This window comes from Thermothielavioides terrestris, chromosome 5 (genome assembly GCF_000226115.1).
Source record: "Thermothielavioides terrestris NRRL 8126 chromosome 5, complete sequence".
Classification (NCBI taxonomy): Eukaryota; Fungi; Ascomycota; class Sordariomycetes; order Sordariales; family Chaetomiaceae; genus Thermothielavioides; species Thermothielavioides terrestris.
This window is the reverse complement of record NC_016461.1, coordinates 2,003,130-2,029,330: the sequence shown is the minus strand read 5'-3', so window position 1 is coordinate 2,029,330 and position 26,201 is coordinate 2,003,130. Positions and strand designations below refer to the sequence as shown.

The 26,201-nt window shown below is 60.4% G+C and overlaps 8 protein-coding genes across 8 annotated transcripts; 5 read left to right on the top strand and 3 right to left on the bottom strand.

Moving 5' to 3' along the window:
• Positions 1–349: 349 nt before the first annotated feature.
• THITE_2121688 (uncharacterized protein) lies at positions 350–1,481 on the top strand. The gene has a single exon (XM_003656646.1). The coding sequence runs from the start codon at positions 492–494 to the stop codon at positions 1,422–1,424; it is 933 nt and encodes a 310-aa protein (XP_003656694.1). The 5' UTR covers positions 350–491; the 3' UTR covers positions 1,425–1,481.
• Positions 1,482–2,467: 986 nt separating this feature from the next.
• THITE_2057638 (glycoside hydrolase family 47 protein) lies at positions 2,468–4,995 on the top strand (the record flags this gene model as incomplete). Its single annotated transcript, XM_003656645.1, has 2 exons — positions 2,468–3,137; positions 3,482–4,995. 2 exons carry the CDS (start codon positions 2,468–2,470, stop codon positions 4,993–4,995), a joined length of 2,184 nt encoding a protein of 727 aa, XP_003656693.1.
• Positions 4,996–6,815: 1,820 nt separating this feature from the next.
• On the top strand, positions 6,816–8,781 carry THITE_2121684 (uncharacterized protein). Its single transcript, XM_003656644.1, has 3 exons — positions 6,816–7,100; positions 7,159–7,368; positions 7,425–8,781. Exons 1-3 carry the CDS (start codon positions 6,970–6,972, stop codon positions 8,608–8,610), a joined length of 1,527 nt encoding a protein of 508 aa, XP_003656692.1. The 5' UTR covers positions 6,816–6,969; the 3' UTR covers positions 8,611–8,781.
• Positions 8,782–9,413: 632 nt separating this feature from the next.
• On the bottom strand, positions 9,414–11,380 carry THITE_2121683 (uncharacterized protein). Its single transcript, XM_003656643.1, has 2 exons — positions 10,901–11,380; positions 9,414–10,836 (listed from the first exon to the last, which is right to left on the bottom strand). The coding sequence occupies exons 1-2, from the start codon at positions 11,207–11,209 to the stop codon at positions 9,463–9,465; spliced, it is 1,683 nt and encodes a 560-aa protein (XP_003656691.1). The 5' UTR covers positions 11,210–11,380; the 3' UTR covers positions 9,414–9,462.
• A 1,804-nt stretch (positions 11,381–13,184) lies between these two features.
• THITE_32255 (uncharacterized protein) lies at positions 13,185–13,532 on the top strand (the record flags this gene model as incomplete). Its single annotated transcript, XM_003656642.1, has 1 exon — positions 13,185–13,532. A coding segment is annotated over one exon (348 nt), but the record flags the coding sequence as incomplete, so codon positions are not given.
• A 714-nt stretch (positions 13,533–14,246) lies between these two features.
• Positions 14,247–17,660, bottom strand: THITE_2121681 (uncharacterized protein). The gene is made up of 6 exons (XM_003656641.1): positions 16,360–17,660; positions 16,267–16,286; positions 16,086–16,200; positions 16,007–16,026; positions 15,832–15,956; positions 14,247–15,776 (listed from the first exon to the last, which is right to left on the bottom strand). Exons 1-6 carry the CDS (start codon positions 17,330–17,332, stop codon positions 14,330–14,332), a joined length of 2,700 nt encoding a protein of 899 aa, XP_003656689.1. The 5' UTR covers positions 17,333–17,660; the 3' UTR covers positions 14,247–14,329.
• Positions 17,661–22,331: 4,671 nt separating this feature from the next.
• On the bottom strand, positions 22,332–23,409 carry THITE_2121678 (uncharacterized protein). The gene is made up of 2 exons (XM_003656640.1): positions 22,900–23,409; positions 22,332–22,839 (listed from the first exon to the last, which is right to left on the bottom strand). The coding sequence occupies exons 1-2, from the start codon at positions 23,074–23,076 to the stop codon at positions 22,480–22,482; spliced, it is 537 nt and encodes a 178-aa protein (XP_003656688.1). The 5' UTR covers positions 23,077–23,409; the 3' UTR covers positions 22,332–22,479.
• A 668-nt stretch (positions 23,410–24,077) lies between these two features.
• On the top strand, positions 24,078–26,195 carry THITE_2121676 (uncharacterized protein). The gene is made up of 4 exons (XM_003656639.1): positions 24,078–24,482; positions 24,539–25,447; positions 25,515–25,689; positions 25,767–26,195. The coding sequence occupies exons 1-4, from the start codon at positions 24,234–24,236 to the stop codon at positions 26,099–26,101; spliced, it is 1,668 nt and encodes a 555-aa protein (XP_003656687.1). The 5' UTR covers positions 24,078–24,233; the 3' UTR covers positions 26,102–26,195.
• The last annotated feature ends 6 nt before the right edge of the window (positions 26,196–26,201 follow it).

The following is a 26,201-nucleotide window of genomic DNA, read 5'->3' as shown; positions in this document are numbered from 1 at the left end:
CAGGAAAAGCGCCACAGTGCGAGCATATCGATTACTGTGCGATTACGGTGCGCGCTGCCGACTGTTCACAACCTACCTTGGCAGTTATCCATCCTCTTCCTGTCGTCTTTCATACCTGTGCTTGTTGGGTTGGGGCTCCAAAAGCGCCACTGCCAACTACCCCCAAGGCGGCTACTGCTTCAACAACATGAGCTAGTTTTTTCCTGATCCGGACATCGGGAGCAGCTCGGGAGCAAAGGTCTCGAGGGCAACTCAGAGCTATCCGAAACCGTAATTGGCACAAAAAGAGTTGTTGGAAGGCACGGTGCACAGCATGGATATGGGGCAGTTTGGTCTGGTCTTGGGAGCTGGAACAACCAACCAAGGCACTAGCCACCACCAACCCATACAATCAAGCCAATCTGCCCACTGTCTTCAGAGCTCAGATTGTCGTGCGCGGCTACTTGGCGTGTAGTTGGCTGTGGCACTTTTTGGAGGCCCAACGAGTAACTATGCACCAACAAGGCGCCAACCGAGTTGGAGCGGAACAGGTGAATGGGCCCAGCGCTTGCTCGCCCAGTTTCTTGACAAGGCAGACGGGCGCTAGACTGGGGGCCAGGAAGGCAACCACAAGGTGGGCATCACTTGATGCTGCCTTCGATCTCAACCTCGGTCGGGCCGGCCGGACCTACGAAGACCCTTCCTTTGACCGCCGACAGAAGCCCGACTGGGCTTTGTGTTCCGTTGACCGCAAGTCGCCCTTATCGGATGGCAGTTTCCGATATGACAACCTCCTGCCAGGAGACAGCAAGTTGTCCAACAAGTGGCACAGTTCCTGGTACCAGCGATCCGATTTGCATCCAGGCTATCTGCAAGTTTGGAAAGACCCGGTGCGCCAGATTCTCTCCTACTGCCGCCACAATCGCTGTCGATACGGGTTTCTCATCACGGACGCGGAGCTCGTCGTTATGCGCGTGACACCGATGCCCACGGCAGAAAGCTCCGTGACTACCCGTCAAGCGTCCCAAGCGGAGGCTCTTGCGGCCCACTACCGGCACATCTCGACAAGCACAACCATGTCGTCGCTGTCATCAAGTCTGCGAGACATGTCGCTGGACTCCTCATCTTCTTACCGGCCGAACGATCTCGCTGAGGACGGGTACATAGTCGAATATACCGCGCCATCCCTTGGGGAAATCGTGGACAGCAGGACCTTACGGTTCAGCTGGGTCTGTTCTACTTGGCTTGGCTTGCCGGCATTGGCCCTAACACACTTAAATTCAGCTACCCGAGCTTTGACTCGTGCTGGCCGCTGCTTGATGGAACATTCATCCACAACACTACGGGCCTGGCATTGGAGAAGGCGGTCAAGTTGGAGTATCCGGACCCGGCGGTTGAAAGAGGGCCACGTTGGGTTGAGACCACAGACGGACAGTCTGTCCTGACTCTCAAGTCGGTGCTCACCCTCGATATCACCCATCACCAAGGTCGGAATTACTATTACTATCTGCACGACGACGGCGAAACCCAGACTCCAACGTTGATCACTGCCGCCTTCATCATCTATGACGAGGAGAACCAGCTGTATGGCTATTTCGATTCGCTGGTATGGAAGGTCGGGGACCCTGCCGAGGGCTCGACAAGCAGCAGGCGCCGTCGAAAATAAGTCGGCCAGGCACCAGACAATGTAGATGATTGCCAGGCCACAGGCTGTTGAATTTTGCAGCCTGGAAAGTTTTTGGTTTCGCCCCTGGTTCATTCTCGAGTTTGGATGGTTTTGTTGGGCTATGCATCTTCATCACGATTCCTTTTTCTATCGTCTCGTCTTTGCACTTTGCGCTCGTTTCTTTTGCCCTTTTATTCCCTCCGTTCTGCTGCTGTCGCTTGCCTCTTTGCTTATTACAGCGGGATGGCGGCGACAAGAGCATGTTTCACCTGCGAGGTTAACGGCTCCAAGCTACTCATCTAGGTACTCTTCAACACACTGAAGAAGTTGGATATCACGACTCTCTGTGATTTGGGCAGCTCCGATCGATGACCCTCACCCTGGACCTTCCTAACGTCCTGATGATCTGCGCTTGGGCTCCCGGTCTCTCCTCGCGCCAGAGAGTTAGAGTTCTCCTGGCACCATACCGTCATCACAGAATCAAAGATATCACAGATGTCGGTCAGTTTGAGCCCCCGTTGGCGTTGTCGTCGGGCCAAGCCGCATTGTCCCTGGGCTGTCGCGCATCGCGAGCGCAGGGCTGAGTGTTTGTTTGGTCCCACTCCCGTCTTGGCACTTAATTGGTTAGTTAAAGGTACTGTACCTAGATCTCGGCCGTAATTAATGTTAGCTCGAATCTGTATTCCGTATTCTGTACGGGACACTTTACTGTAACGTTATCCATGCCTTTTCCTTGAGCCAGATCGTCCTCCCACCACTTCTTCCTAGGTTCGGTATGGCTGCCAAAACCATGTCTTGACGGCCTGCGGCTGGTGCATCCCAATGAACGTCCGAGACCCCTTCAACATCCGCACTGGCAGCTTGAACCGGCCCCCGATCGCCACGTGGAAGAGCAACCGGAGCTACAACTCGCCGAGCAACAACCCTTTCCCTGCTCCGTTGCACCAAATAATCCGAACCGCTGCCACCGCGACCCAGTCCGCAGCCGCTGACCTCCGCGACAAGGCGGGAGAGGTAGTCCAGTCCGCGCAGCAGGTGCTCGCCGGGGCCGCGGCCGCAGCGCTCGACACCGGCGGCGACCACACCGACGCCGTAGCCGAACCGCAGCAGGAGCGGAAGCAGAAGCACAGGACAGGCGCTCCCTATCAACTCGATCGCCGACAGCAGCAGCCGCAACCCCGCCCGGACATTGACCTAGAAAAACAGGCCCTGCCCCGCAAGAATAAGGACAAGGACAAGGAAAAGGACAAAGAAAAGGACATGTCGTTTGGTGTGCCACGGAATGTGCCCTCCTTCACGAACCCGCAGCGCCAGAACGAAGACCGCCTCTGGGCAGCCGCCACCGCGTCCTCCCGCCAGCGCGCCACCGGCGGCGGCGTCCTAGGCGGCGTGCAGAGCCTGTTCTCGCCGCACCACCACGGCCGCGCCTCCGCCACCGCCCTGCCCATGTACAAGGACAAGCCGTACATGTACCCGCCCGGCGGGGCGGGGGGTTGGAGGCGGCCGCTGTACCGGCGGAAGCGGGCGTGCGGGCTGCTGCTGCTGGTGGTCGTGGCGGCGCTGGTGTGGTGGACCGGCTTGTTTGCGGAGCACCAGGAGCGGGCGGTGACGAGGCTGAATCAGTGGGGCTGGCTGAGGCAGGAGGAGAGGGAGGGCGCTGATGGTGGGGGGAGGAGGAAGGATTGGTTGAAGAGGAGGCAGCGGGTTGTGGAGGCCATGGAGTTGAGCTGGGATGCGTATGAGAGATATGCGTGGGGTGCGTCCTTGTGTTTTCTTCGTTTGCTCGTCATTCGGACCGTAATGGGGGAGAATGATGTGCTGACACCCGGGCGGCAGGCTATGATGAGTTCCACCCCGAGTCCAGGAACGGGAGGCGGATGGCGCCGAAGGGGCTGGGCTGGATCATCATCGACTCGCTCGACACGCTGATGCTGATGAACCTTACCAGCCGGCTGACGCACGCGCGGGAGTGGCTGTCTAAGTCGCTGACCTGGGACCAGGACCAGGACGTGAACACGTTCGAGACGACAATTCGGATGCTCGGAGGGTTGCTGTCAGCGCATTATCTGTCGACCGAGTTCCCCGACTTGGCGCCAATTTCGGACGACGACCCGGGGACCCCGGGGGAGGATCTGTACCTCGAAAAAGCAAAGGATCTAGCAGACCGGCTGATGGCGGCCTTCACCTCGCCGTCTGGGATCCCGTACGCCAGCGTCAACCTGGGGCAGTACAAGGGCATCCCCTCACACACCGACAATGGGGCGTCATCGACGGCCGAGACCACGACGCTGCAGTTGGAGTTCAAGTACCTCGCCAAGCTGACAGGCGAGAAGGAGTTCTGGGACAAGGCCGAGCGGGTGATGCAGGTCGTGGACGACAACGGTGCACGGGACGGCCTGGTGCCGATTTACATTTCGGCGGTGACGGGCAAGTTCCAGGGCGAAAACATCCGGCTCGGCAGCCGCGGCGACTCGTACTACGAATATCTGATCAAGCAGTATCTGCAAACCAACAAGAAAGAGCCCGTGTACCGGGAGATGTGGCAGGAGGCCCTGCAGGGCGTCAGGAAGCACCTCGTCACCTACACGGAGCCGTCTCGGTTCACCATCATCGGCGAGCGACCAAGCGGGCTGGGCGGCGACCTCTTGCCCAAGATGGACCACCTCGTCTGCTTCATGCCGGGCACGATCGCGCTGGCGGTGACGGGCGGGCTGACGGAGAAAGAGGCCAAGAAGCTGCCGACGTGGACCAAGCAGGACGAGGCCGACATGCAGCTGGCGCGCGAGCTGATGCACACGTGCTGGGGCATGTACAAGTACATGGCGACGGGCCTCGCGGCGGAGATCACGTATTTCAAGATCGCGCGGCCGCCGCTGCCCGAGTCGGCGCCGCACGAGGCGCCGGCCGAGTTCGACCCGGCGCCGGACGCGGCGTGGCGGCGCGACTACGAGGTCAAGCCGCTCGACAGCCACAACCTGCAGCGGCCCGAGACGGTGGAGAGCCTATTCTACATGTGGCGCATCACGGGCGACCCCAAGTACCGCGACTGGGGCTGGGACATGTTCAAGAGCTTCATGAACCACACGGCCGTCGACGGCGGCGGCGGCTTCACCAGCCTCGCCAACGCCAACACGGTCCCGCCGGCCACGCGCGACAACATGGAGAGCTTCTGGCTCGCCGAGACGCTCAAGTACTTCTACCTGCTGTTCTCGCCCGACGACCTGCTGCCGCTGGACAAGGTGGTGTTCAACACCGAGGCGCATCCGCTGCCGCGCTTCGACATGGGGCCGCTGTTCTCGACCGGGTGGAAGAGGAAGCCGCGGGATGCGGAGGGGAAGATCATTGAGTAGGCGGACGGACGAAGAGGATGGCGTTGTTGATGAGCGATGCTTTTAGACGACTTGACTAGCATAGCATAGTCTGGGGCCGGCTGATTAAGTGTGGCGCATGTATACAGATTTCTCTGCGGCGTTTTTTTTGGGAATTGGAGTAAAAAGAAATCATATCTTGGAGCCTGCAGCCTCTGCACGTGTCGACTAGGCTAGAACGTGTTGGGCGTGTTCCCCCTTGCGGGATGGGGTAACGATGGGATCTGAGACAAACATAGGTATGTTTGCTTATTTCTCCTCGGCCCGTGCCGTCTCACCAAGCTTGTGGCTGATGAATGACGACCGGGTTTCTTTCGGCTGGTGGTTTACACTACCACAGACATAGTGTACACGCCGAGGCCTAGTGTAGGCAGAGTGACGAATACACTATAGGTAACGTTGAAGACGTTCATCTGATGTTACATGCGCACACGAAGGAAAGCGGTCGGTCCCGAGGCTGTGGTTTTAGTTAGCGGGCCTGGTCCTGCGTTGCAGCGATGGCACACTAGGTAGGTGGGCTGGTACCTTAAATGGTGAGTGCAACCTGGGAACCGGGGGCAGTTACGTTAAAACCAAGCTTCATTTGGCGTGCACCAGATGGCGCATTTGAAAGAGGGACGACCAGAGCAGTGAGTGGGTGTCTTAAGCTTCCGTCCACAGAGTGTTCCCACTCCACTCCCAACTCCACAGGCAACCTCAAGTAGGGCAACCCCACAATTGGGGCCTGGCAGTGTGGGTCACAGCACGCGACAGTAAAGGCCCCTGTCCCAATGGACTGCCCAGTCTCATCCTCCAACCCCACCTAATCCTGGATTTCGGATCCGGCACAGGCCCAGCAGTCAGCCAATCCTGCAGGTAATCACTTATCTTAACCGGTTTTTCGGGTTACCAATGGAGTCGAAGGGAGCATGCAATGCCTGGGTTGTGTCCGCTGATAAGCGGACCGCCCATTCTGGGGTCACAACCACGATCACAACCAGCAACCCCGGCCTTGATAGGTGTGGCACCGCGTGCGCATTTTCCACCCGACTCGTCGACGCCAGCATACCCGAGGATGAGACGTCGGGGTGGGGCAGGCCGCCGCAAAACTTACCTACACACTAACGATACATAGTTAGCTCGTCGCTTCTCACGCACGTCCCGGCCAAGGACGTCAGCGACAAGGGCGATCGCCAGAGATGCTGGGGGGCCTGGGCGTGGCCAGCGAGTTTTCCACATCTCTGCCCCGCTGCCCAGCGAGACACGCGCGAGTCAGTCCGTCCCGGGGATCGCCGCCAGACTCGAGCCCCGGGGTGCTTTTGTGCCGCCGGGCTGTGGCAGCACTCCCGCATCGTGCAGCTCCCCGCCCATCACGACCTCGCCCTGGACCATGCGCCTGTCCCGCGATGTTGATGTCGAGATGGCCGATCTCCGCCCCAAGGCGGACTCGTGGGCGCAGGGCAGCGTCCTGAGCACCCGGGGCGGCGCATCGGCCTATTATCACGACGATCGGCACCATCGCGAGCACCACCGCCACCCCTCCCGCCTGCTCCGGCGCTGGCTGGACTCGTTCCGCCGCGACCCGGGCCTCCATGTCACGCCCGCGTCCGCCATTAACGCGGTCGACAGGCGGTCCAGCCGCGAGCAGCAGCCGCCGCAGCAGCAGCAGCAGCAGCAGCAGCAGTGGCGCCCCTACTTCGACATGCACGCGGCGAATGTCAACACCGCCAATACGCTGCTGTCTCGCGAGCTGAAGTCGAGGCATCTCCAGATGATTGCCATCGGCGGGAGTATCGGTAGGCAGTGCCCCTCCCAGTCCGGCCTGGAGCATGTGTATAAGAGAGTCGGCCATCTGGCCCGTTCGAGCAACACCGGACTGACCGAAATGCACTACTTCAAGGCACCGGCCTATTCGTGGCGTCTGGCAAGGCCCTCTACACCGGCGGCCCGGCGGCTGTACTGATCGCCTACCTCTTCATGGGCTGCATGCTGTACTGCACCATCCAAGCCCTTGGGGAACTCGCCGTGACCTTCCCCGTTGCCGGTTCCTTCTCGGCTTACTCGACCCGCTTTCTCGACCCCGCGTGGGGCTTCGCCATGGGCTGGAAGTGAGTTAACCCCCCCCTGAGCATCTGTGTCAGCGCCAGCCGGCACTGACAGTCCCAGCTATGCCCTGCAGTGGCTGGTCACCCTGCCTCTCGAGATCATCGCTGCCTCCATCACGGTTGGCTACTGGAACAGCAACCTAGACCGGTCTATCTTCATCACCATCTTCCTCGCCACCATCGTCGTCATCAACTTGTTTGGTGTCAAAGGCTACGGCGAAGCCGAATTTGTCTTCGCCCTGTTCAAGGTCATGGCCGTCATCGGATTCATGTAGGCGCTCGCACCACCTTGTTGGCCGCCAGGGAGTGTTACTCACAAGCTCTCAGCCTCCTCGGCATCGTCATCAACATTGGCGGCTTCCCCAACGAAGGCTACATCGGCGGCCGCTTCTGGCACGACCCAGGCGCCTTCAACAACGGGTTCAAAGGCCTCTGCGCCGTCTTCGTCACGGCCGCCTTCGCTTTTACCGGCACCGAGCTCGTCGGGCTTGCCGCGGCCGAGACGGTGAACCCCCGTAAATCCCTGCCTACCGCCATCAAGCAGGTCTTCTGGCGCATCACGCTGTTCTACATCGTCGCCCTGACCCTCATCGGCTTGCTGGTGCCTCACAACCACCCGCGTCTCCTAGGCGCCAAGTCCGCCGCCGACGCGTCCGCCTCTCCCTTCGTCATCGCCATCGAGAGCGCCGGCATCGCCGTCCTCCCGGGCATCATGAACGGCGTCATACTCGTGGCCGTCATATCGGTCGGCAACAGCGCCGTGTTCGGCTCGTCGCGCACGCTCGCCGCCCTCGCCGACCAGGGCCAGGCGCCGTCCATCCTCGGCTATGTCGACCGCCGCGGCCGCCCGCTCGTGGCCATCCTCGCCGCCTCGGCCGTCGGCCTGCTCGGCTACCTCGCCGACCTGCACCAGGAGTCCGACGTGCTCAACTGGCTGCTCGCCGTGTCCGCCCTCTCGTCCATCTTCACCTGGGGCTCCATCTGCCTCGCCCACATCCGCTTCCGCCGCGCCTGGGCCGCCAAGGGCCGCTCCCTGCACGCCCTCGCCTTCCGCTCCCAGGTCGGCGTCCCCGGCTCCTGGGTCGGCCTGACCATGAACGTCCTCGTGCTGCTCGCCCAGTTCTGGACCGCCGCCTGGCCCGTCCCCCAGCCTTCCTCCTCCTCCTCCTCAACCACAACAACCACAACCGGCGGCGGCACAACCGTCCCCCTCGACAGCGCGCGCGACGTCGCGGAGAACTTCTTCCTGCAGTACCTGTGCGCGCCGATCGTGCTGGCCTGCTACGTCGGCTACAAGGCCTGGTTCCGCACGCACATCGTGCGCGTCGCGGACATGGACGTCGACACGGGCCGGCGCGACTTTGGCTACCATCATTATCATCACCACCATGCCCTTTCCGCGCTGCGGAGGCGGGAACGGAAGGATGAGGAGGAGGAGGCTGAGGAGGAAGAGGAGGAGAGGCTGCGGAGGGGGTGGCCCATGTGGAAGCGCGTGTATCGGTTTTTATGTTGACTGGTCTAGCTCGCGCTCTCTCTTTTTCTCGTTGTTATAAGTAACCAGAGGATCGGTAGACCCTGTTCTTAAAAGTGAAAACGGCAATAAAATGGCACGTTTTGACGGCCTGGCTCTGGTGAACTTTTCCGTGGATTCGTCGCGCAATGTGCTCTACCTAACTAACCACCGTGGCGGCGCTGGCTGGCAAGTCAGCAACTAACTTTATTTACCACGGGGCCGAGGACCGGTGGTCTACACTCAGCAATCTCACAGACAGCGCATCGATCAAGACACACGAACCCCGTCCTCGAGGCCAGAAAAGCACAACTAAAATGCCCGTGTATTCTGGCTGCTATCAAACAAACCGACGAAAAGATAATAGACAAACAGAAGAGATCCCGCGGCATCCGACATGCATGCGCCACCCGCCTTGGGCCGTCTCATTCCACTCCACACACACACACATATCAGGGGGATCCGTGGTGAATGATACAGCCTGCCTGGTACTCCATTTACAACAACAGGGACGTTGCCGCGCCAGCCGAACGAAGCGACACACTGGTCGCTGGGGGGAGATAACAAAAAGAAAAATTCGGCGGAAGAAAAGAAAAGAAAAACGAAAAACATCGACAAGAAGGGGAGGACCCGCCAGCGGCTGGGTACAACTTAAGATGTATGTTATGTTCTGGAGTCCGGTGTTCTCGTCCTCGTGCATTCATGAACAGCGCGTAAAAAAAGAAAAAGAAAACGTCAGTCATCACCGGGCAAGGTAGGCCCGCCGTCCGTGGTCCGCGGCCCGGCATCACATTGCATGCATGCATGCGTGCCCACCCAGGCAGGCAGGCGGACAAGTGTTGTCTCCGCCCTCTTTTAAAAGTCCCAGAAGTTATCGGACTTGGCCGGGGGCCCGCGGCCGCCCTTCCTGGCGGGGACAGGCAGCTGGTCGGCGTCGTCGGCGTCGCCGGCAAGCCAGCCGCGGGCGGAGCCCTTCTTGCCGCCCATGCCGTCGCCGGCGATGGCGATGCCGCGGTGGTCGTCGGCGGCGCGCTTGGGGTGGTGGTTGGGGTCGTCGTTCTCCTTGCGCGACGCGGGCGACTCGTCATAGGGGGCCCAGTTGCTCTCCATCATGCGCACCGCCTTCTTGCGGTCCTCGGACACCTTGGGCGGCGGGTCGTTGGCGCCGGCGTGGTGGGGCGACTCGTCCGTGAAGTTGAAGTGCGCCTCGAAGTCCCGGCCCCGGTCCTTGAGGTTGGTGATGTTGCCCAGCGCCGGCGGCTCCGGCGACGGCACCGTGCCCTCCTCCACGTGCAGCCGGTTGTCGTACAGGTGCAGGCCCTCGTTGTGCTGCGCGCCGCGCGGCGGCCGGCCGGCGTGGCGCGGCCCCTCGCTCTCCGGGCCGTCGTCCACCAGCTCGAAGTGAGCCTCGGCATCGCGGCGCGGCTTGCTCACGGCCGGCCGCGGCGCGGGCGTGTTCTCGAGCACCTCGTTGTCGGCGCCCCAGTGGCGCACGTCGCGAGCGCGGTGAATTCCGCGGCTGGCGACCGGCTTGACTGGCGTCACGAAGTCCTCAAACGACCAGTTGCTTTCGTGTTTGCTCTTCCGATCCGGCGCTGGTTTCGGGGCGGGGGCAGCAGCAGCAGCCGGAGTCTCTGAGCCGTCGTCAAAGTCGAAGTGCTGGTACTTCTTTGGGTCCACTCGCATGAGACGCTCAGTGGACGGCTTCGGCTCGTGTGTCTCGGCGGCAAGGTCGTTCTCGTCCATATCAAAGAGGCGCATCGGCTGGAAGTTCTTGCCGGCGCCGACCTTGGGCGCGACAGCCTTGCTAGGGGACTGCGAACGCTCGCGGCCGTTGCTGGGCGAGCCGGGCTCCTCGACGGGCTCGTCGCCCAGAATCTCGGTGAAGGACCGCTGGCGAGGTCTCCGGCCGGCGTAGGGCGAGATGACTGCTGCGGGAATGCTCTCGAGCTCATCGCGCGGCGCAAACAGGTCCAGCGACGCATGCGGGTCGCGCATGGCGTTGGTCGAGCTGCGCGAGCGCGTGGGAAGGGCTTCGGTAGGAGCGACGCCAGTGCCGTCACCGGCGACGCATTTTGCAATGAGGCTGATCTGCGCCTTGCTGTCGCGAATGGGCCAATTCTGGCCGGTCCTGCCAATCACCTCGACTTGCTTAAGAAGCGCGCCCTGGTCCCAGCTCTGGCGGATGGCTGTGATCTTGCCTTCGCCATTGAACGTCACGACGTGTGTCTAGTGCGGACGCAGGTTAGCAGGAGCGGCACGAGAGAACCTCACAGGCCTGGTGGCGACGTACAACAGCAAGGTGAACGGTGCGGTCGGCGAGGAAGTTGTCGTCCAACCCAGGGAGGTATGGGCCGCCGCTGCTGACGAACTCGAGCGTGGTGTCGAGTTCAATGGCGAGCGCATGCTGGTCCTCCACGGCAAACAGAGCGTCTTCCTTCTGCTTCTTAATCTTGTTGCGCACCGAGGCCAGGTGCTTGATGATCTCGGTCGCGCCGGCGAAGCTCGACGTGGTGGTCACATAGTGCAGCGACGCGTTTTCTGCGAGTGCCGACGAGCTAGGCGCAGCAAGAAACTGCTTGTAAGCCGCCTGCAGCGCCATGGCGAAGGACGGGCACTTCTGGTGGCGGCGGACAGCTTGACAAAACGGAAGTCGGTTTGGATTCCCGGCCGGAGAGACACGCTGTCGTGAGAAACGAAAAGCGCAGACGGGAATACGGGAATATGAAAGGCGCGAAAGAAAATCGAGAAAAACGAAGCGGGTCTTGGACGTGGATGCGGCCTCGGTTAGGGGGCCGAATCCGAATGGCAGAACATGGATGAGTGCATGGGGAAGGGGTCAACACGGTTGCATGCCTCCCCTGCCTTGGCAGGCCGCGTGCCTGCCGCAGTTGCATTTGACATGTTTACCTCCTCGCGAGTGGAGTGCCTCGGTCCAGGGTGACAAGCAGTTCTTGTTCTTTGTTTACCAACCGCAACATTCCAGGCAGCAACACCTCAATGCCGCGGTCATCCATGCCCTTCGCTGTTGACAGTTATGCGATGGAGCATCTGTACAGCGCAGAATCCAGTGGACCAGCACAAGCAATCGTCGGTCACTACCGTCCTTGCGCACAGTCCTCGAGGCAATTGCCGCTACACTACGGAATCGTTAACTACGGATTACACAGAACGAGCAGCTTCTCCCTGCAAGCACACCAGGCGTTCTTGGAGACGTCTGTGAGCGGCAGGGGCCAAAACGCCGACGTCACACCTACGACCCCGCCGATCGCCGGTGTCCAGAGTAGATCTAGCTCTCCTCGATTCGAATTCGCAGCGTGGGAGCGGAGCAGAACCTTTGCGACAAACAATTCTGTCAAACTGAGGGAAAGTCGAAGGCTGCCGTCGCCCGACACCGAGATGCAGCGGGCACAGCTGCGAGACAACACCTGGGGTGGCCGCGCTGCGGCCTGCGTTCTCAAGGTGGGGCCAACTTGCATTGCGGATCGCAGCCCCGCAAACAGTTTTGTTTCAGGATGGACCCGGGACCCACCTTCTCAGTCCACCACAGGGGTCCAGACAGCCAACGGCGCGCTAGAATTGTTTTGGCTTAGCGTTGACTCACGACCAAGTAAGGGAGGGATTCAAGAACACACAACTTTCGACGAGATCACGACGGAACCCAACAAGATCGATACTCCGAAGCTTCCTGCGCTGTAGACTCGGCGTGTCGCCAAAAGACGTGAGAGGTTATTCTTCTTCTCCAACGGCCACATATAAACGTTCGCTCCTCCCAGGCAAGGTCTCTGTCCCCGCCACAAAGCAAGCCTCCTCGTCTCATTGACTAAGGTAGGTACTTTTATGTCTGTACATCAAGTACGGAATACATACACGATAGGTCTGCGTTGGACACGAGCCATTGTCTGTCATAGCCTTCCCTGCCATGTCGGGCGCGGCTTGTACATAGGGAGCCTGAACCAGACTGTCGGAACGGCGCCCAGCAGCGGCTTGGCGCATCGTGTACATACAAGACGGGAAATATATCATGTCAATCTTTCCTCAAGGACGTCTGTTTCAGGTGCACCAGCAACCCGACGGATTGATTGCACAGTATGGAGCAGTTAAAGCGCAGTCCCTTCCGGATCGAGACAGTCGCAATCTTGACATTCCGTCACCGCCTACTCTGCCTGGATGATGCGCAGCAGCCTCGCCGGAATTCTGCGGTCGAGCTAGTCCGCTGTTGATGAGTCCTCGTACTCGGCCGCCTTGTTGTCCCTTCGACTCCGGCCCTTCATTACTCGCAGGGTGCGTTAGCTGAAGTGATACGCCGCTTGAATGGTTCCAACGCTGAATCCGCTCCCTGCCCTCGTCATTATCTCTACCTGCATGCCCATAACTAGTAGTGATGACGCTTGCCTTCCTCTCTTGCGTCCAACGGACTCGGCACACCAGCTCATTTTGTCTTCCGTGCTAAGTTCTATATTAAGCCACCGTCATCAGAGCAGCGCCGGGCTTCTGTGGGTTTGCTTCAACACCACCCGCCCGTCTTTTACGCTCTTCCTTGCTCGGAGCTCAACGAGCCAAGCGAAACCCGAGGCATGCTCGTTGAACAGCCCCTGTCGGCCAAAACGCGAAGCCGCACAGCCCGTCCACCGCAAATACACACGCACAAGAACCACGACACATACAATGGCGTCCTCCGTCTACCGCAGATGATCCACGTCCACGTCAGTAGCCGTCCTCAAGACCGCAGCCGCAACAGCACCACGGCGTCTCCCACGGATAGCAGGCAGACATACTCCTACTACACCATCACCCTCCATTACCCGCACAACCGCGCCTGCGAGATCTACCGTTCCCGGGATGAGGTGCACCTGCTGAGGCGAAAGCTAAGCTTTATCATGAGCCGGAAGCCGCGCCGAAACTCCAAGCCGGCAACGGATGGACGGAACCGCCATAACTGCCGCAACCATGGCGGCGGCGGTGGCTATAGCAACGACGACGGCGACGGGATCAGGCAAGATGCCGGCCCCGACCGCAGAAAAGGCTCCAGCAGCAGCAGGATCCGCGTCGACCCCAACGCCTCCAACAGCACGCCGGACTCTTTTCCTGCTTCCACGGCCAGTCCGGACACCGTTACCAGCATCACCAGCCGCCGCACCTGCATCTGCTCATGCGCCTGCTCCTGCCCATGCCCCTGCTCCGCGCCAGGCGCCAACGCGCTAGCAGCGCGGGATCTGCACCAGCTGCTGGAGGAGATGCTGCGGAGGGTCAGGGACCAGGATGACAGAGGCGGCGTGCGGGTGCTGGCGGAGTGGTTTCTGCGGCGGCGGATGGGGGATTGTGGGGGGCGGTGAGGATGAAGAGGAGGGAAGGGAAGGGAAGGAAAGGGAAGGGACCAGGGTGAGATGGGAATAGAAAGAGGAGGTGTTAATAGCAGGGTGCAGACTCTGCGAAAAGACCAGCGTTTGCCGGCCTACCCGGTACTTAGTGTTAGTGATCTAATATTTAATCGCACCAATCTAGGAATCATAATGCGAAAAAGTTGGTATCAAACCTTCATCCAACCCCCTACCCCTATTTTTCGAGACGCCAGCCATGCCACGCGACAGTAGAAACTACAATATAGCCAGGAGACAAACCTCCCCCCCCCCCCCCTCCTCACCCCTCCCTTCCTCCCTGCCAGATCCCTCACCAAAACACTTACCACTAACAAAAACAAGAAAGCAAAAATAGGCTACTCTCACCCCCACCCCACCGCCGCCGCGGCCTTCTCCAACTGCCTCAGCACAACGAGGATGTTCTCGTTCAGCGGCGGCAGGCTCTCCCACACGCCGACAAAGTTGGCCCGCAGGATCCCCTGCGCAACCTCCATGCACGTGCGCGGGTCCTCCTCCACGAGGCACGCCGTCGCCGTCGCCGTCGCCGCCACCCTCCCGGCGCCGCCGTCAACACCAACGCCACCACCACTACGACAAAGACCACCGCCACCTCCTCCGCTTCCGCCTCCTCCTCCTCCTCCATTGTCGGCGGCGGCTGCGGCGGCGGCGGCTGCAGAGTCGTCGTCGCCGTCGCCATCGCGCACGCTCCGAACGGCCGGCCGGCCCTGCCCGTAGGCAATCCACGCCTGCACGGCGGGCGAGGCCTCGCCGTCGAGGAAGACGAGCGGGTCGGTCCCTCCTGCTCCTGCTCCTGCTCCTCCTCCGCCGTCCCTACCTCCTTGCTGATGGTGCTGCTGCTGCTGGTGGTACTGATGCTGCTGCTGCTGCTGGTGCTGCTGCAGCTGACACCCGCCGCCCTCCAACCCGCCAACCAAGCCGACGCCACACGCCCACACGGCCAGCGCGGCATGGCACACGGCGACGGCCCAGAAGTCCTTGAGGTGTCCGCGCGGAAACAGCCTCGCCATGCGGAAGACCTGGCCGGCGTGCCACAGCGCCTCGCGCACGTTGGCTGCGGTGGCGGCGGAGGCGGCGGCGGGCGTCTTCTGATCCTGCTGCTGTTGCTGCGGCTGCTGTTGCTGTGGTTGCACGAAATAGGCTCGGCGGGCGTGCTGATGCTCGTCGGCGCCGTCGGCTGCGGCTGCGGCGGCTGCGGCTGCGGCCTCCTTGCCTGAGAAGAGGAGCTGCAGGTCGGGCAGGGCGAGGTGGAGGTTCAGGAGCAGCAGGTGCAGGAGCATGCTCTCCTGTGCGGAGAGCATCGTCGTCGTCATCGACGGCTCGCGGGTGGCGAGCTGGAAGGTTTTGAGCTGGTTTTGGAGGTCGGCGCGGCGGGAGTCGAGGAGGAGGGTCGTTGTGTTGTGCTGGTTGTTGGTGTTGGTAGATGCCGTGGGGGTGGTGGTGGTGGTAGTGAAGGAGGGGCGGTAGATGGAGGAGAGCTGGCGGTATTCCCAGATCAGGGACCAGAAGCCGTGGAGGTAGATGGAGATGGCGAATTGAACGTCGAGGCGGTGCTGGTTTGCTGAGAGGGCGTTGATGTCGCGGAGGAGGTCCCCGAGGGACGGAATCGGGCACTTGGCGTCGCCGGCGGCGGATTCGAGGTAGCGGATCTTGAACTCCTCGGCGCTTCTCGCGAACCAGAGCTCCTTTGAGCACGGCAAGGGTAATGTGAGTTCCGCGTACGACATAGACGGGTTGTTGAACTGCGTCATGGACACCTGGGCGTCCCTCAGATACGCATGGAAAACGAGCCTGGACGAGCGGGTCAGCCAGACAGACAGACCAGAGACTGGGCCACGCGACGGACCTCTTCCAGGACTCTAGTTGATACCACTTCTTCCACTTCTCCTCCAGAACACTACCCTCGTCTGATGGGTAGATGACGATGTCTGGATAGGCCGATCTCCCAAATTTGCCCCTATACCGCATCATCTACGCCCTTGTCAGCGCCAACCGTAAGAGTATCTTGCATCGGAGCTCACCGCTATAGGTATCGACAAGTCTGTGGCTAGTGTTAGCCATGAACAACAAGGCAAAGGGGGGGGTTGTGGGGAGCCTTACGGCACTCGGCTATCTCCATTTTCCGGCGATTGCCGCTCCAGAGCCCGATATCCTGCACCAGTACCAGGGCTTGGACTTTGTCGAGTTCGGCGATGTTTTCGTTGTTCGTCTCGAACTGCTCGAGTCTTAGTAACGGCCGGCCGGCGCGTGCTTGGATGTGAAATGATGAACCACAACTCACTCTCTCGGGGATGGCAACGCCTAATAAGGGCAGATAGATGGCCCGCTTATTAGCTGAGGTGCTCAGACTTTGCCTGGGGGAAGGAACACTCACGGACTGCCTCCTGCAACGCGAGACCGAACTTGCGAAAGGCAGGGACCGGCGTCAGAACTGCGCCGGCGGCGGCGGCCATGGCGAGCCATTCCGGACACTGGCTGTTCAGCGAGAGCGAGCCGTAATGGATCCACGACGAGACCTGGCAATGATGGGCGGCCAGGAAGAGGTTGATCCACGAATCCATCGTATCGGCCGACGGGAAGGAGGCGGCTACCCGGTTCTCCATGAGCTTCTCCCGGCAGGTGCTCAAGACGATGGCCAGTATTTTGTCCCGGCACGAGCCAAGGAGCTTGTCCTTGACCACACGGTCAACCGCGGGGCGGTTGCTGTGGAGCTGGACACGGTGGGCATCGCTGGAGGGGAGGGGCAGGTTAGGTTGCTCGTTATAGCAGTTGTCCGTCTTCTGAGGCGACCACCGCCACGGGGACTCGGTCCAGATCTTGACCAGTGCCGAGCGCATCGCCGCCACGCCGGCGGGGTCCTGTGCGTTGGCGGCGGTCTGGTCTGCCTCGCTTTGGGGCGCGTCGAGGTTCCAGTGGTCCAAAATGTCAAAGTCAAAGGCGTCAAAATCCAGGTTTGCGTCGTCATAAAAGCCCAGCGCGGCTAGTCCTGAGGCTTCTGGGAGTCTGGAGGGATGTGCCATGGACTGGTCGTACAAGACATCGCGCAGGACATCGGAGGGCGGGGGTCTTGCATGGGTCCCTGGGGCATATGCTTCGTCGTTTCCCGGATACGGCTGGAAGTTGGCCGGAGTCGGCACCTGGGTGTCCTCGCGGTACGGAAGGTGATCTGGAGTTGCGATGCCTTCCTTGCTTTCTTCGGGGCTGATAGGGTAAGCAAACGAAGCCGGAACCGGACCTGCGGAGGGAGGGTATTGCGGATCTCCCCCGGCGGATGAGGAGGAGTAGCAGGAGTCGGGCGTGGATTCGTGACATCCCATGCGGCTCGCCGAGTGGTGGCCAAGATGCATGGCTGCGTCTTCGGACAAGGGAGCAACCTCGCAGGCCAGTCCCCGGTTCCTGCAGCGTGAGCACCTGAGCGGGGCGAGGGGGGTCAGCAAGGACGAGCAGGAGCACGAGCACAAGCACAAGCACGACTCCAGCAGAGGGCGGGAGACACTTGCGGTTTACTCTCTTCGCACTTCACCCGGGCTTTCGCACAGGCCTGGCAGGCACGAGCAACGCGGCCGGCAGAGGGAACCGAGTCGAACCGTCTGCGCTTGGGGCCATTGCCATCCATGTGGTTGGCGCGGTGGCGCTTGAGCAGATCGGCCCTGGCAAAGGCTTTGGAGCAAACCTGCGGAATCGTGTCAGTTGGGGCAGGGCAGCCTGGCTGCGGGCCGAGAGGAGGAGAACTTGCATCACAAACGAAGCGCTTTCCCAGGACGTGCGCGGCGATGTGTCGCTAGTCCTCGTCAGCCCGGGAGGGAAACGACAGGGCCGATACTCGCTTCATGAAGGCATGCATGCAAACTGTACCTGGAGATGTTCAGGACGCGAATAGCGGCCTTGTGCAGGCAGTCAGCGACTACCTAGCTCCCAAGCACACATCACGGCAACGACAGGCACAGGGACAAGGGCGCCTTACGCAGGCAGTCGGCACATTGGTACAGCGACTGCGTCTTGGAATGGTTTCCTCCGGGGCGGTTCGGCGCGGCTGTGTAGTCCGGCCCAGGGCTTGGTTGGCTCAGCGACGGCGGCGGTGCCGGGACTGGAGCCGGGGCTGGAGGCGGGGGCGGGGGCGGGCCCAGGCCATGGCTGTTGTTGGGGCCGAGAGCGACTGTCGTGGATAGCGATGGAGCGCGTGGCCGCGCTGTCGACCGGACCGTGACGGCAACAGGTGCAGCAATATCGAATCCCGGCGGCGGCGGCTGCTGCTGCTGCTGAAGCTGCTGCTGCTGTTGCTGCTGTTGCTGTTGCTGCTGCGGGTATAGTTGCGGAGGCAGCGGGTCGTGGTGGAGGAGATATCCGATAGGACTAGCCATGGCGACCCTCGGCGATGCCGATGCCGATGGCGATGCACAGGAACTCGCCGGATGCCGGCGGCGGAGTTGCTACCTTTTGTTCTGCCCGGCACCGGTCTCGGGACTCTCGGGACTCTCGGTGCTCTCGGGGCTCTCGGCAAGCAGTCGCTTCGGCTGGTTTTCCTCCGGCCCGCGACTGCGGCACGGGGTTCCGATTGGACTGTCAGGTGGAAGACAGCAATTCTCCAGCGGCGTGACGCATTCTCCACTCGGACCTCGTCAACAAGGCAGTTCGCCGCCAAAAGACCGCTGGTTGTTTGCCCGACTAGAAGGACCAGGCTCAGGTCAAGTCCTGTGTATGTGGTCGGTAAATCTCTAGTGTATTGTTCGTGGAAAACTGGCCAACCTCACGTGCGACGGATTTTCCCAGACGCGGGCACGCCAAACAGCACTTGGGCTGCCGCGGCGGCATCCAACGCCTCGACATCCCTGCAGGCTTGCGCAATCCACGGGCTTGGCGCGCCCTCGACCCCTGACGGATGGAGAGCGTCCCCAGACCAGACCTGACCCCAGGCCTTCCATGCCGCCCCCAGCGTCTCGGCTCTGGCGCCGTGCAAAAACAAATCGAGTTTCGGCCAGGCGGATCTTTCTGTCAGTCACCCAGTGCTCCGATTTCTTCGCTCAACTGTATCCGCATATGGATGCCTTGCGAAGCAACCACCTAATTACTCGTTGGTGATCACTTTAGCCAGCGTACTGGACACTAACTAGTATAATTTCTGCCGCCGCCGCCGCCGTTGGCTCCAAGCCGGCGCGGCGCGGGAACAAGCGCAGATGCAGATCCGACCGCAACCGGCCTCAACTTCGTCGAATCGCAACCAATTAACTCAGGTAGGTAACTAAACTAGTGTACGCTAGCTTCTCTCTCTTGGACATTCCCCCGTGCTTGGTAACATGACTGGGTCAGCCTAGTGTAGGTTAACATTGCTCCCCTGCCGTCCCCATCGTGCATTGGTCCATTGGTTCCGCGCGCCCTCTTGCCTTCTCGCCTTCTCCGCACGGCAGCACGGCATTTTGATTGTCGAGATCTACGCCTTCTGACAAGCGTTGTTGGATAGGTCCCGATATCCACCCTCCCGCCACAGCGGAATGACGTTACCTTTTCTAGCTGGTTACCTAGCTACCCATGCTGCGGCTCTTCTGCTCAGGGCGAATCGACCGCGAGCGCCCTACCTCCCTTGTCACCGCACTGGATAGGCTACGTCTAGCAAGACGGCATTGGTTGCTCGGGGCTGCCTCGGCGGGCCCCGCCCTTCCTACGGGGGTAGACGTTAAAGAGGTCCCGCCAAGACTAATTTCGGCCAATTGTCGGCAATGTTTTTACAGCGTTTTTACGCAACCCCGATCGCCAAGGCGTTTGCTCTATCGCCAAGGGGTTAGTTCGCCAGGGGTACAGGGGGCGGCGCTAGCCCCCCGCTGGTTAGGATTCGGGTTAAGGTTAGGGTACGGGTCAAGGTTAGGGTACGGGTTAACTTCGTTTTCTTTTCTTTCGATTTAGTTGAGGTTTCGCGAAGTTGTTGCTACGAGTCTTTGCGATTCTTCGTTGTTGATGTTGCTCGAAGTCGTCGTGGCCTTGGCGATTTGTAAATACTTGTAAGTGGTAGGTTCCGAAATTAGTCTTGGCGGGACCTCTTTAACGACGACCGAACATGCAGGCTTCCTAAAGTTGAGCGTCCCCAAGGCCTCTGGCCTTGCCATGTTGTTCGCTGTCTCCAGACGGTCCACATCTTTCAAGATGCACAGCAAATCTTGGATGGTCAACAAGCTCATCGCGGTAACTAGCCCTCTCCCGGGCCGCTGCCAACGTCAGCCATGTCTGGGATACCCCCCTGTAATTATGCATGTGCCGTGGTTTGTCCGGCCTCCAAGCTGGCCGATATATAAGCCCCAAGAAAGAGCTCGACGTAAATCTGGGAGGTCCCGCCTCTTGCCAAAATCTCTCTACTTCTCGATCGTGGTCCGAGACACCATTGCAGCGCGGTTGGACGTGGACGGCAAGAATGACTGCGGCCGAAAGGGGTCAGAAGAGAGCCCCTCGGAGACGCTCCCCAGAGGAGTGACGAGACGGAGAAACGTCATCTCGTGAGAAACGTCATCTCGCTCCCCCGGCTGTTCTCCATCCGAGTGGTCGCCAAGACCGGTACGCCTGAAGTGCTCACATTGGGAAGGCTGCAAGCACATACTTACCTAGGTACCTAGCAACGGCCGTGTGTACCGCAGTGGATGTGTAGTGTAGAATACCCGCGTTGCCGTGCCCTCCATCATCGCAATCAAGAGGACGTTGTCCATTTCTTTTCCGGTTTTCCGGAGCCACCCAAGCACCAACCCGAGTTCCTCAACACGTCTGTGGTCTTGATCGCCTCTTTTTATACCGTGACCGCCTTGGGAGCTTCATCTCGATCTCCATCGGCAACATAGACAGTTCCCACTCTTGCCCACTCTTCCTCCTCTTCCTCCTGATTCTCTCCAGTCCTCTCCCTTCCCATTCTCACCTGCTGCGTCCCTCCTTTCTTTTTTTCTCTACCTTCTACCGCCACTTTCCCCTTCCCCTCACACCCAAGCCCCTCACAGAGAACGAAGTATAATCTTCCGTCCCATGGTCCTCGACATCTTTAGCGGCATGGTGTTGGTCGATTGGGTTCTTGCTCTCTTTTCCTGTCTTGTCGTTTTTCTCTCGCATCTGTTAGTGTGAGTTACTGAGCGATATCCAAGTGGGGGAAGGGAGGTCAGTTAGATAAATGCAGAGTAAAACTGCTGCGGGTGTGCGTATAGCTGGAATCCCAGTCCAGCAAGGCCGTCGTTTGGTTTGTGACAGGGTTGAATAAGACATCATGGAGGCTTGTTTGGCCTCGTCAGCTTCTCCATCTTCCCGAGCCCAAGCCCCTATACCTCTTCACGGAGGCGGGGAGTATGCGGTGTCGGGGGGAAGATCTGGGCAATTTGATCCAGGACGGCATTGCCGGCCTCAGTGTCAAGCTCCTTGAATGTGGGCAACCCTGAGAAGGGTGCCGGCCATGAACTCCATGAGTACCCAGCCATTTTTGCTGGCAACAGCGCATCTCCGCCGTACACAGGCGGGAGGACTTGCCTGCCTGGCCTTTCCGCAGAGCAGAACACCCACATTGCGTCTCAACTGAGTCGTCAACAGATCGCGGATGAGATGAGCGCTTCGTTGCGGCATCATTGGCTCGCGGCAGCATCATGAGGTAGAATTTGACTGCGATGGACCTCAACGCCCGCTGGTCGTAGCAAATCAGGATCAGGGCGGGCCGGTGGAAGAAGCATGAACAACGGTCAGGCACAGGAACAGTCAAGAGGAGAGGGCCCGATCGGCAAGTGGTGGTGGGTTGCTCACAACTTACAACACGGAACTGTCGAAACCTGAGCTCATGGTGCCGCAGCCGCTCGATCAACCGACACACGGTTACACGAGCTGTCGGGCGTCTCCTTCAGGTTATTTATACTGACCGCCAGGACGTATGGAGTAAACAACCGCTAATAGAGCAAGGTGATTCAGCTGCGTTTCTGCCGCCGAGCCATGCAGTACCCTTGGGTCGTATCGACCAGGCAAGATGGTAAGAAATTCCGCGCTTGTTTGATTACGGGGAGTTCTTCTGGGTCGAGAGCGTCCTCCTCCAGTCCTCCTCTCCTTCGTGGCTCAAACAGGATGCCATTCGTATATGTTGCACAGGGTAGCAGCATTTGACTTGTCCTGTGGGCTGATCCATCCGAACGAACTGATTAGCCGACAACAATTGTGAACTGTCTATAAAATATAGACTACAGAACGGCCTCCTCGGTTGACATGAGGCGAAAACCGTTCTAACATCGTAAGGTCTCCTCACGGCGCCGGAGCCACAGTAGATAGTTAGAACTAGGCTGGGAGTTTGTGCCTGGGACCCAGGAGCGGGAGCCTGGGCAGGTCAACCTAGCAAGTTGTGTGGTGTAGACTCGGAGAATTGAAAAGTCATCAATTAGCCTGCGAAGCGGGCTGCGGACTCCCTGCTTCAACGAGACAGGCTCGACGCAATTATTGTCGAATATTCGTCCGCTACCTCTCTCCTATTCACAATTACCGTAGCCCGCTAACTTAATCAAGGCTGGTCCGACCCCTGGAAATCCACGGACTGGCTCGGCTGCCCAGCCGCGGCCTGGTCGAGCTTGATGTTGGTGTCCAGCTTCTTCTGCTCCTCGGCGATCTTGGCGGTGTTATTCGAGCCCCCCTGGGCCGCCTCGATCTGCAGCGCCAGCACCTCCAGCTGCAGCTTGAGCACCTTGTTCTTGATCTTGCCGTTCTGCAGCGCCTTGCCTGCGGCCGTCGAGGTGCCGCCGGCCGCCTTGATGGCGTCGTTGAACCCGCCCTCGTCCGTCTCGGCGGCCTCGGCGGTCTCCCGGGCGGCTTTGATGATGGCAAGGTCTTGAGGGTCGACCGAGGCGAGGTCGCTCTGGTCGATCTGAGAGGAACGTGTGAGCCGATGAGAGAGCGGGCTGAGGAGAAGGGAGGTTCTCCATACAGGGAACTTGGCGTTCACCTCGGCCAGGGCGTTGCCAGCCACGCCGTCAGAGACCTGGAACTGCGAGTAGTCCTGGACTGTAAGGACACCTCGCTTGACTTTCCGGTCGCCATTGGCGGTTGGGGCCGCCAAGGAGGAGGCGAGAAGGGAGAAGAGCAATGCGCCTTTGAGATACATGGTGACGGTCTGAGTAAGGCGAAAACGGAGGAGACTGTTCAAGGAGCGTAGCAAGAAGAAAGAATCGAAGCGAAGACAGCCCAGCTGTGTATATGAAAGAAAAGTACACGGTGCCAAAGATAGCCGACGGTGTTTACGAGCGTACAGACGGGGGTGTCTCGCAAGAGTCGTGACTTGGACAGCGCGGGAGACACCAGATGAAATATTCACCAGCTCGGCTGCCCTCGTCTAGAAGTGGCATCCCAAAATGGAGCCATCAAGCACGAATCGTCTCATCTCTCGCCCACGAGTTCCCAACGCGAGTAACCGGGGTAGATGTGCCTTGGCCCCTACGGGTGTAATCCAAAGAAGCGAGGTAGGATATTTCAGTCCGCCGAACCAGCAAATCCAATGGGGATCTGGCGATCTGCCGGGAAACGCCAAAAACAGCATCCCAAAAACCAGGTCCACTCCCCCCAAGACTCTCAACTCATAAGCCAGACTCCGTTCTGAAACCGCCGCGCTAAGCGATGGTTTCGACCCGAGCCGTCTCGCACCCCTGTCCACACCAGCTCCCTTCCCCTGGCTTGGCGGTTGTTTCCGCTTGCCGCGAGCCCCTTTCCAGCTCGGGGCATTTCCAACCCATCTATTGACAACGGCGATGGCCGTCGCTGTATATACGGGTAATCGCCACTCCTGGAGGGGATTGAGCTAGATAGGTACGGATTACATAGAGCGAGAGCCCGGCGGGCGACCCCGGCGACGAACTGGAAGCTTCGGATTGGGTGGTTGACAGAAGGAAATGATAGATCCCCAGTTGGCTGCGCTGCTAGCTGCGTGTAGGTAGTGTACCTAGCGCAACTCCTCGGCAGAAGCATCAGCTCAAGGGCGGACGATGGATTCCGTACTAAGCCGCCGTCACCTGACCTCCCCGCATTCGAAGTTCGGAGCCGGGTCGGCGGGGCCGATGCTAGACGACGGCCCGTGGGCACGCCAGCGTGAGAGCCGATGCCAGCCATCGGCAACTCTACAGGGATAAACGCCAATCGACACCCATGCCACCAGCATCAAGAGCATGGCACATGCTTGTGCCTTGTCGTTCAAGCACCGGCATGACAACAAGACCTTGACTTTTCTCTTCTTCCTTTCCCTTTCGCAGCACACCCACAAATAACACAATGCCGTACCCGTCCACGTTCCCGCCGCTCGACATCCCCGACGGGATCGATCTGTGGTCGTTTCTGTTCGGGCACAAGCACAGAGACTTCCCTGTGACCAAGGAGATCCTGACCTGCGCCGAGACGGGCCGCTCGTACAGCTGGGCCGATGTGCGCAGCGCGTCCATCGAGTTCGGCAAGGGACTGAAGGCGCTCTGGGGGTGGAAGAAGGGCGACGTACTTGCCTTGTACACTCCAAACTCCATCGATGTGCGTCGACAGTATCCATCCGCCGAGGACGCTCACTAACTACACTCGCACACAAGACCCCCATCGTCACCCTCGGCGCCCTCTGGGCAGGCGGCGTCGTCTCGCCCGCCAACCCCCTCTACACCACCGACGAGCTGGCCTTCCAGCTCCGCGACTCCGGCGCCAAGGGGCTGGTGACGCAGCCGGCCTACCTGGGCACGGCGCTCGCGGCCGCGCACAAGGCCGGCCTCCCGCCGGAGCGCGTCGTGGTGCTGGGCCCGCGGCGCGACCCGCGCGGGCGCACCCGCCACTTCGCCAGCATCCGCAGCACCAGCTACACGGGGCGGTACGCCAAGGCCAAGATCGCGCCCCGGCGCGACCTCGCCTTCCTCGTCTACAGCTCCGGCACCACCGGCCTGCCCAAGGGCGTCGGCCTGTCGCACCGCAACATGGTCGCCAACCTGCTGCAGGCGAGCTACGTCGAGGGCAGCCAGTGGCGCAGCCGCGGCGGGCCCGACGGCGCCGGCGACAGGCAGCTGGCCGTGCTGCCCTTCTTCCACATCTACGGCCTCACCTGCGGCGTGCTGATGGCGCTGTACGAGGGCTGGCAGCTCGTCGTGCTGGAGCGCTTCGACATGGAGAAGGCCCTGCGCGCCATCGAGAAGTACCGCGTCACCTTCGCCTACGTGCCGCCGCCCGTCGTGCTGGCCTTCAGCAAGCACCCGGCCGTGGACGCGTACGATCTGAGCTCGCTGAAGGTGCTGCACTCGGGTGCCGCGCCGCTGACGCGGGAGCTGACCGAGGCGGTGTGGAACCGGCTCAAGGTGCCGGTGAAGCAGGGGTTCGGGCTGTCGGAGACGAGCGCCGTGGTGTGCTGCCAGACGGTGGATGAGTGGGCCAAGTTTATGGGGTCCGTTGGGAAGCTGATGCCCAACATGACGGCCAAGATCGTGGGCGAGGATGGGAAGGAGGTGCCGGAGGGTGAAGTACGGCCGTCTCTTCCACCGCACATCCCTGGTTGCGTTTCTTAGCTGACATTGCGCCTGGCGGCAGTCTGGCGAGCTGTGGCTAAAAGGCCCCAACGTCTTCGCCGGATACTTCAACAGACCCGAGCTGACCAAGGAGGCGTTTTCGCCCGACGGCTTCTTCAAAACCGGAGACGTGTTCCGGCGCGACAAGCACGGCAATTTCTACTGCGTAGATCGGCTCAAGGAGCTGATCAAGTACAGTAAGTAAAGCAAAAAAGCCCTCCCTTCCTCCCCGGTTTAGACAGACACCCCCCCACTGACGACCCGTCCCTCTCAGACGGCTACCCGGTCCCGCCGGCCGAGCTAGAAGGGGTGTTGCTCGGGCACGAGGACGTCGCCGACGCCTGCGTGATCGGCGTCGAGGACCGCGCCAACGCGACCGAAGTGCCGCGGGCATACGTCGTCCTCCGCCCGGGGGTGGCGGCCGGCGACGCCAAGGCGGAGCAGCTTGCCGAGTGGGTGGCGGCGCGGGTGGCTCCGCACAAGAAGCTGCGCGGCGGCGTGCGCTTCGTGGACCACGTCCCCAAGTCGCCCAGCGGCAAGGTGTTGCGGAGGGTGATGCGGGCGCAGGCGAAGCAGCAGGAGCAGCGGGCTTTGGGGGCGAAGTTGTGATAACCGTTTGGTAGGCAAAGCACATGTGGACGTATGTCCCAATGTAGAGTCTAGTTCTATGTATGTCCATGCAAGCCAATATCCCGTCTAGCGCCCATAT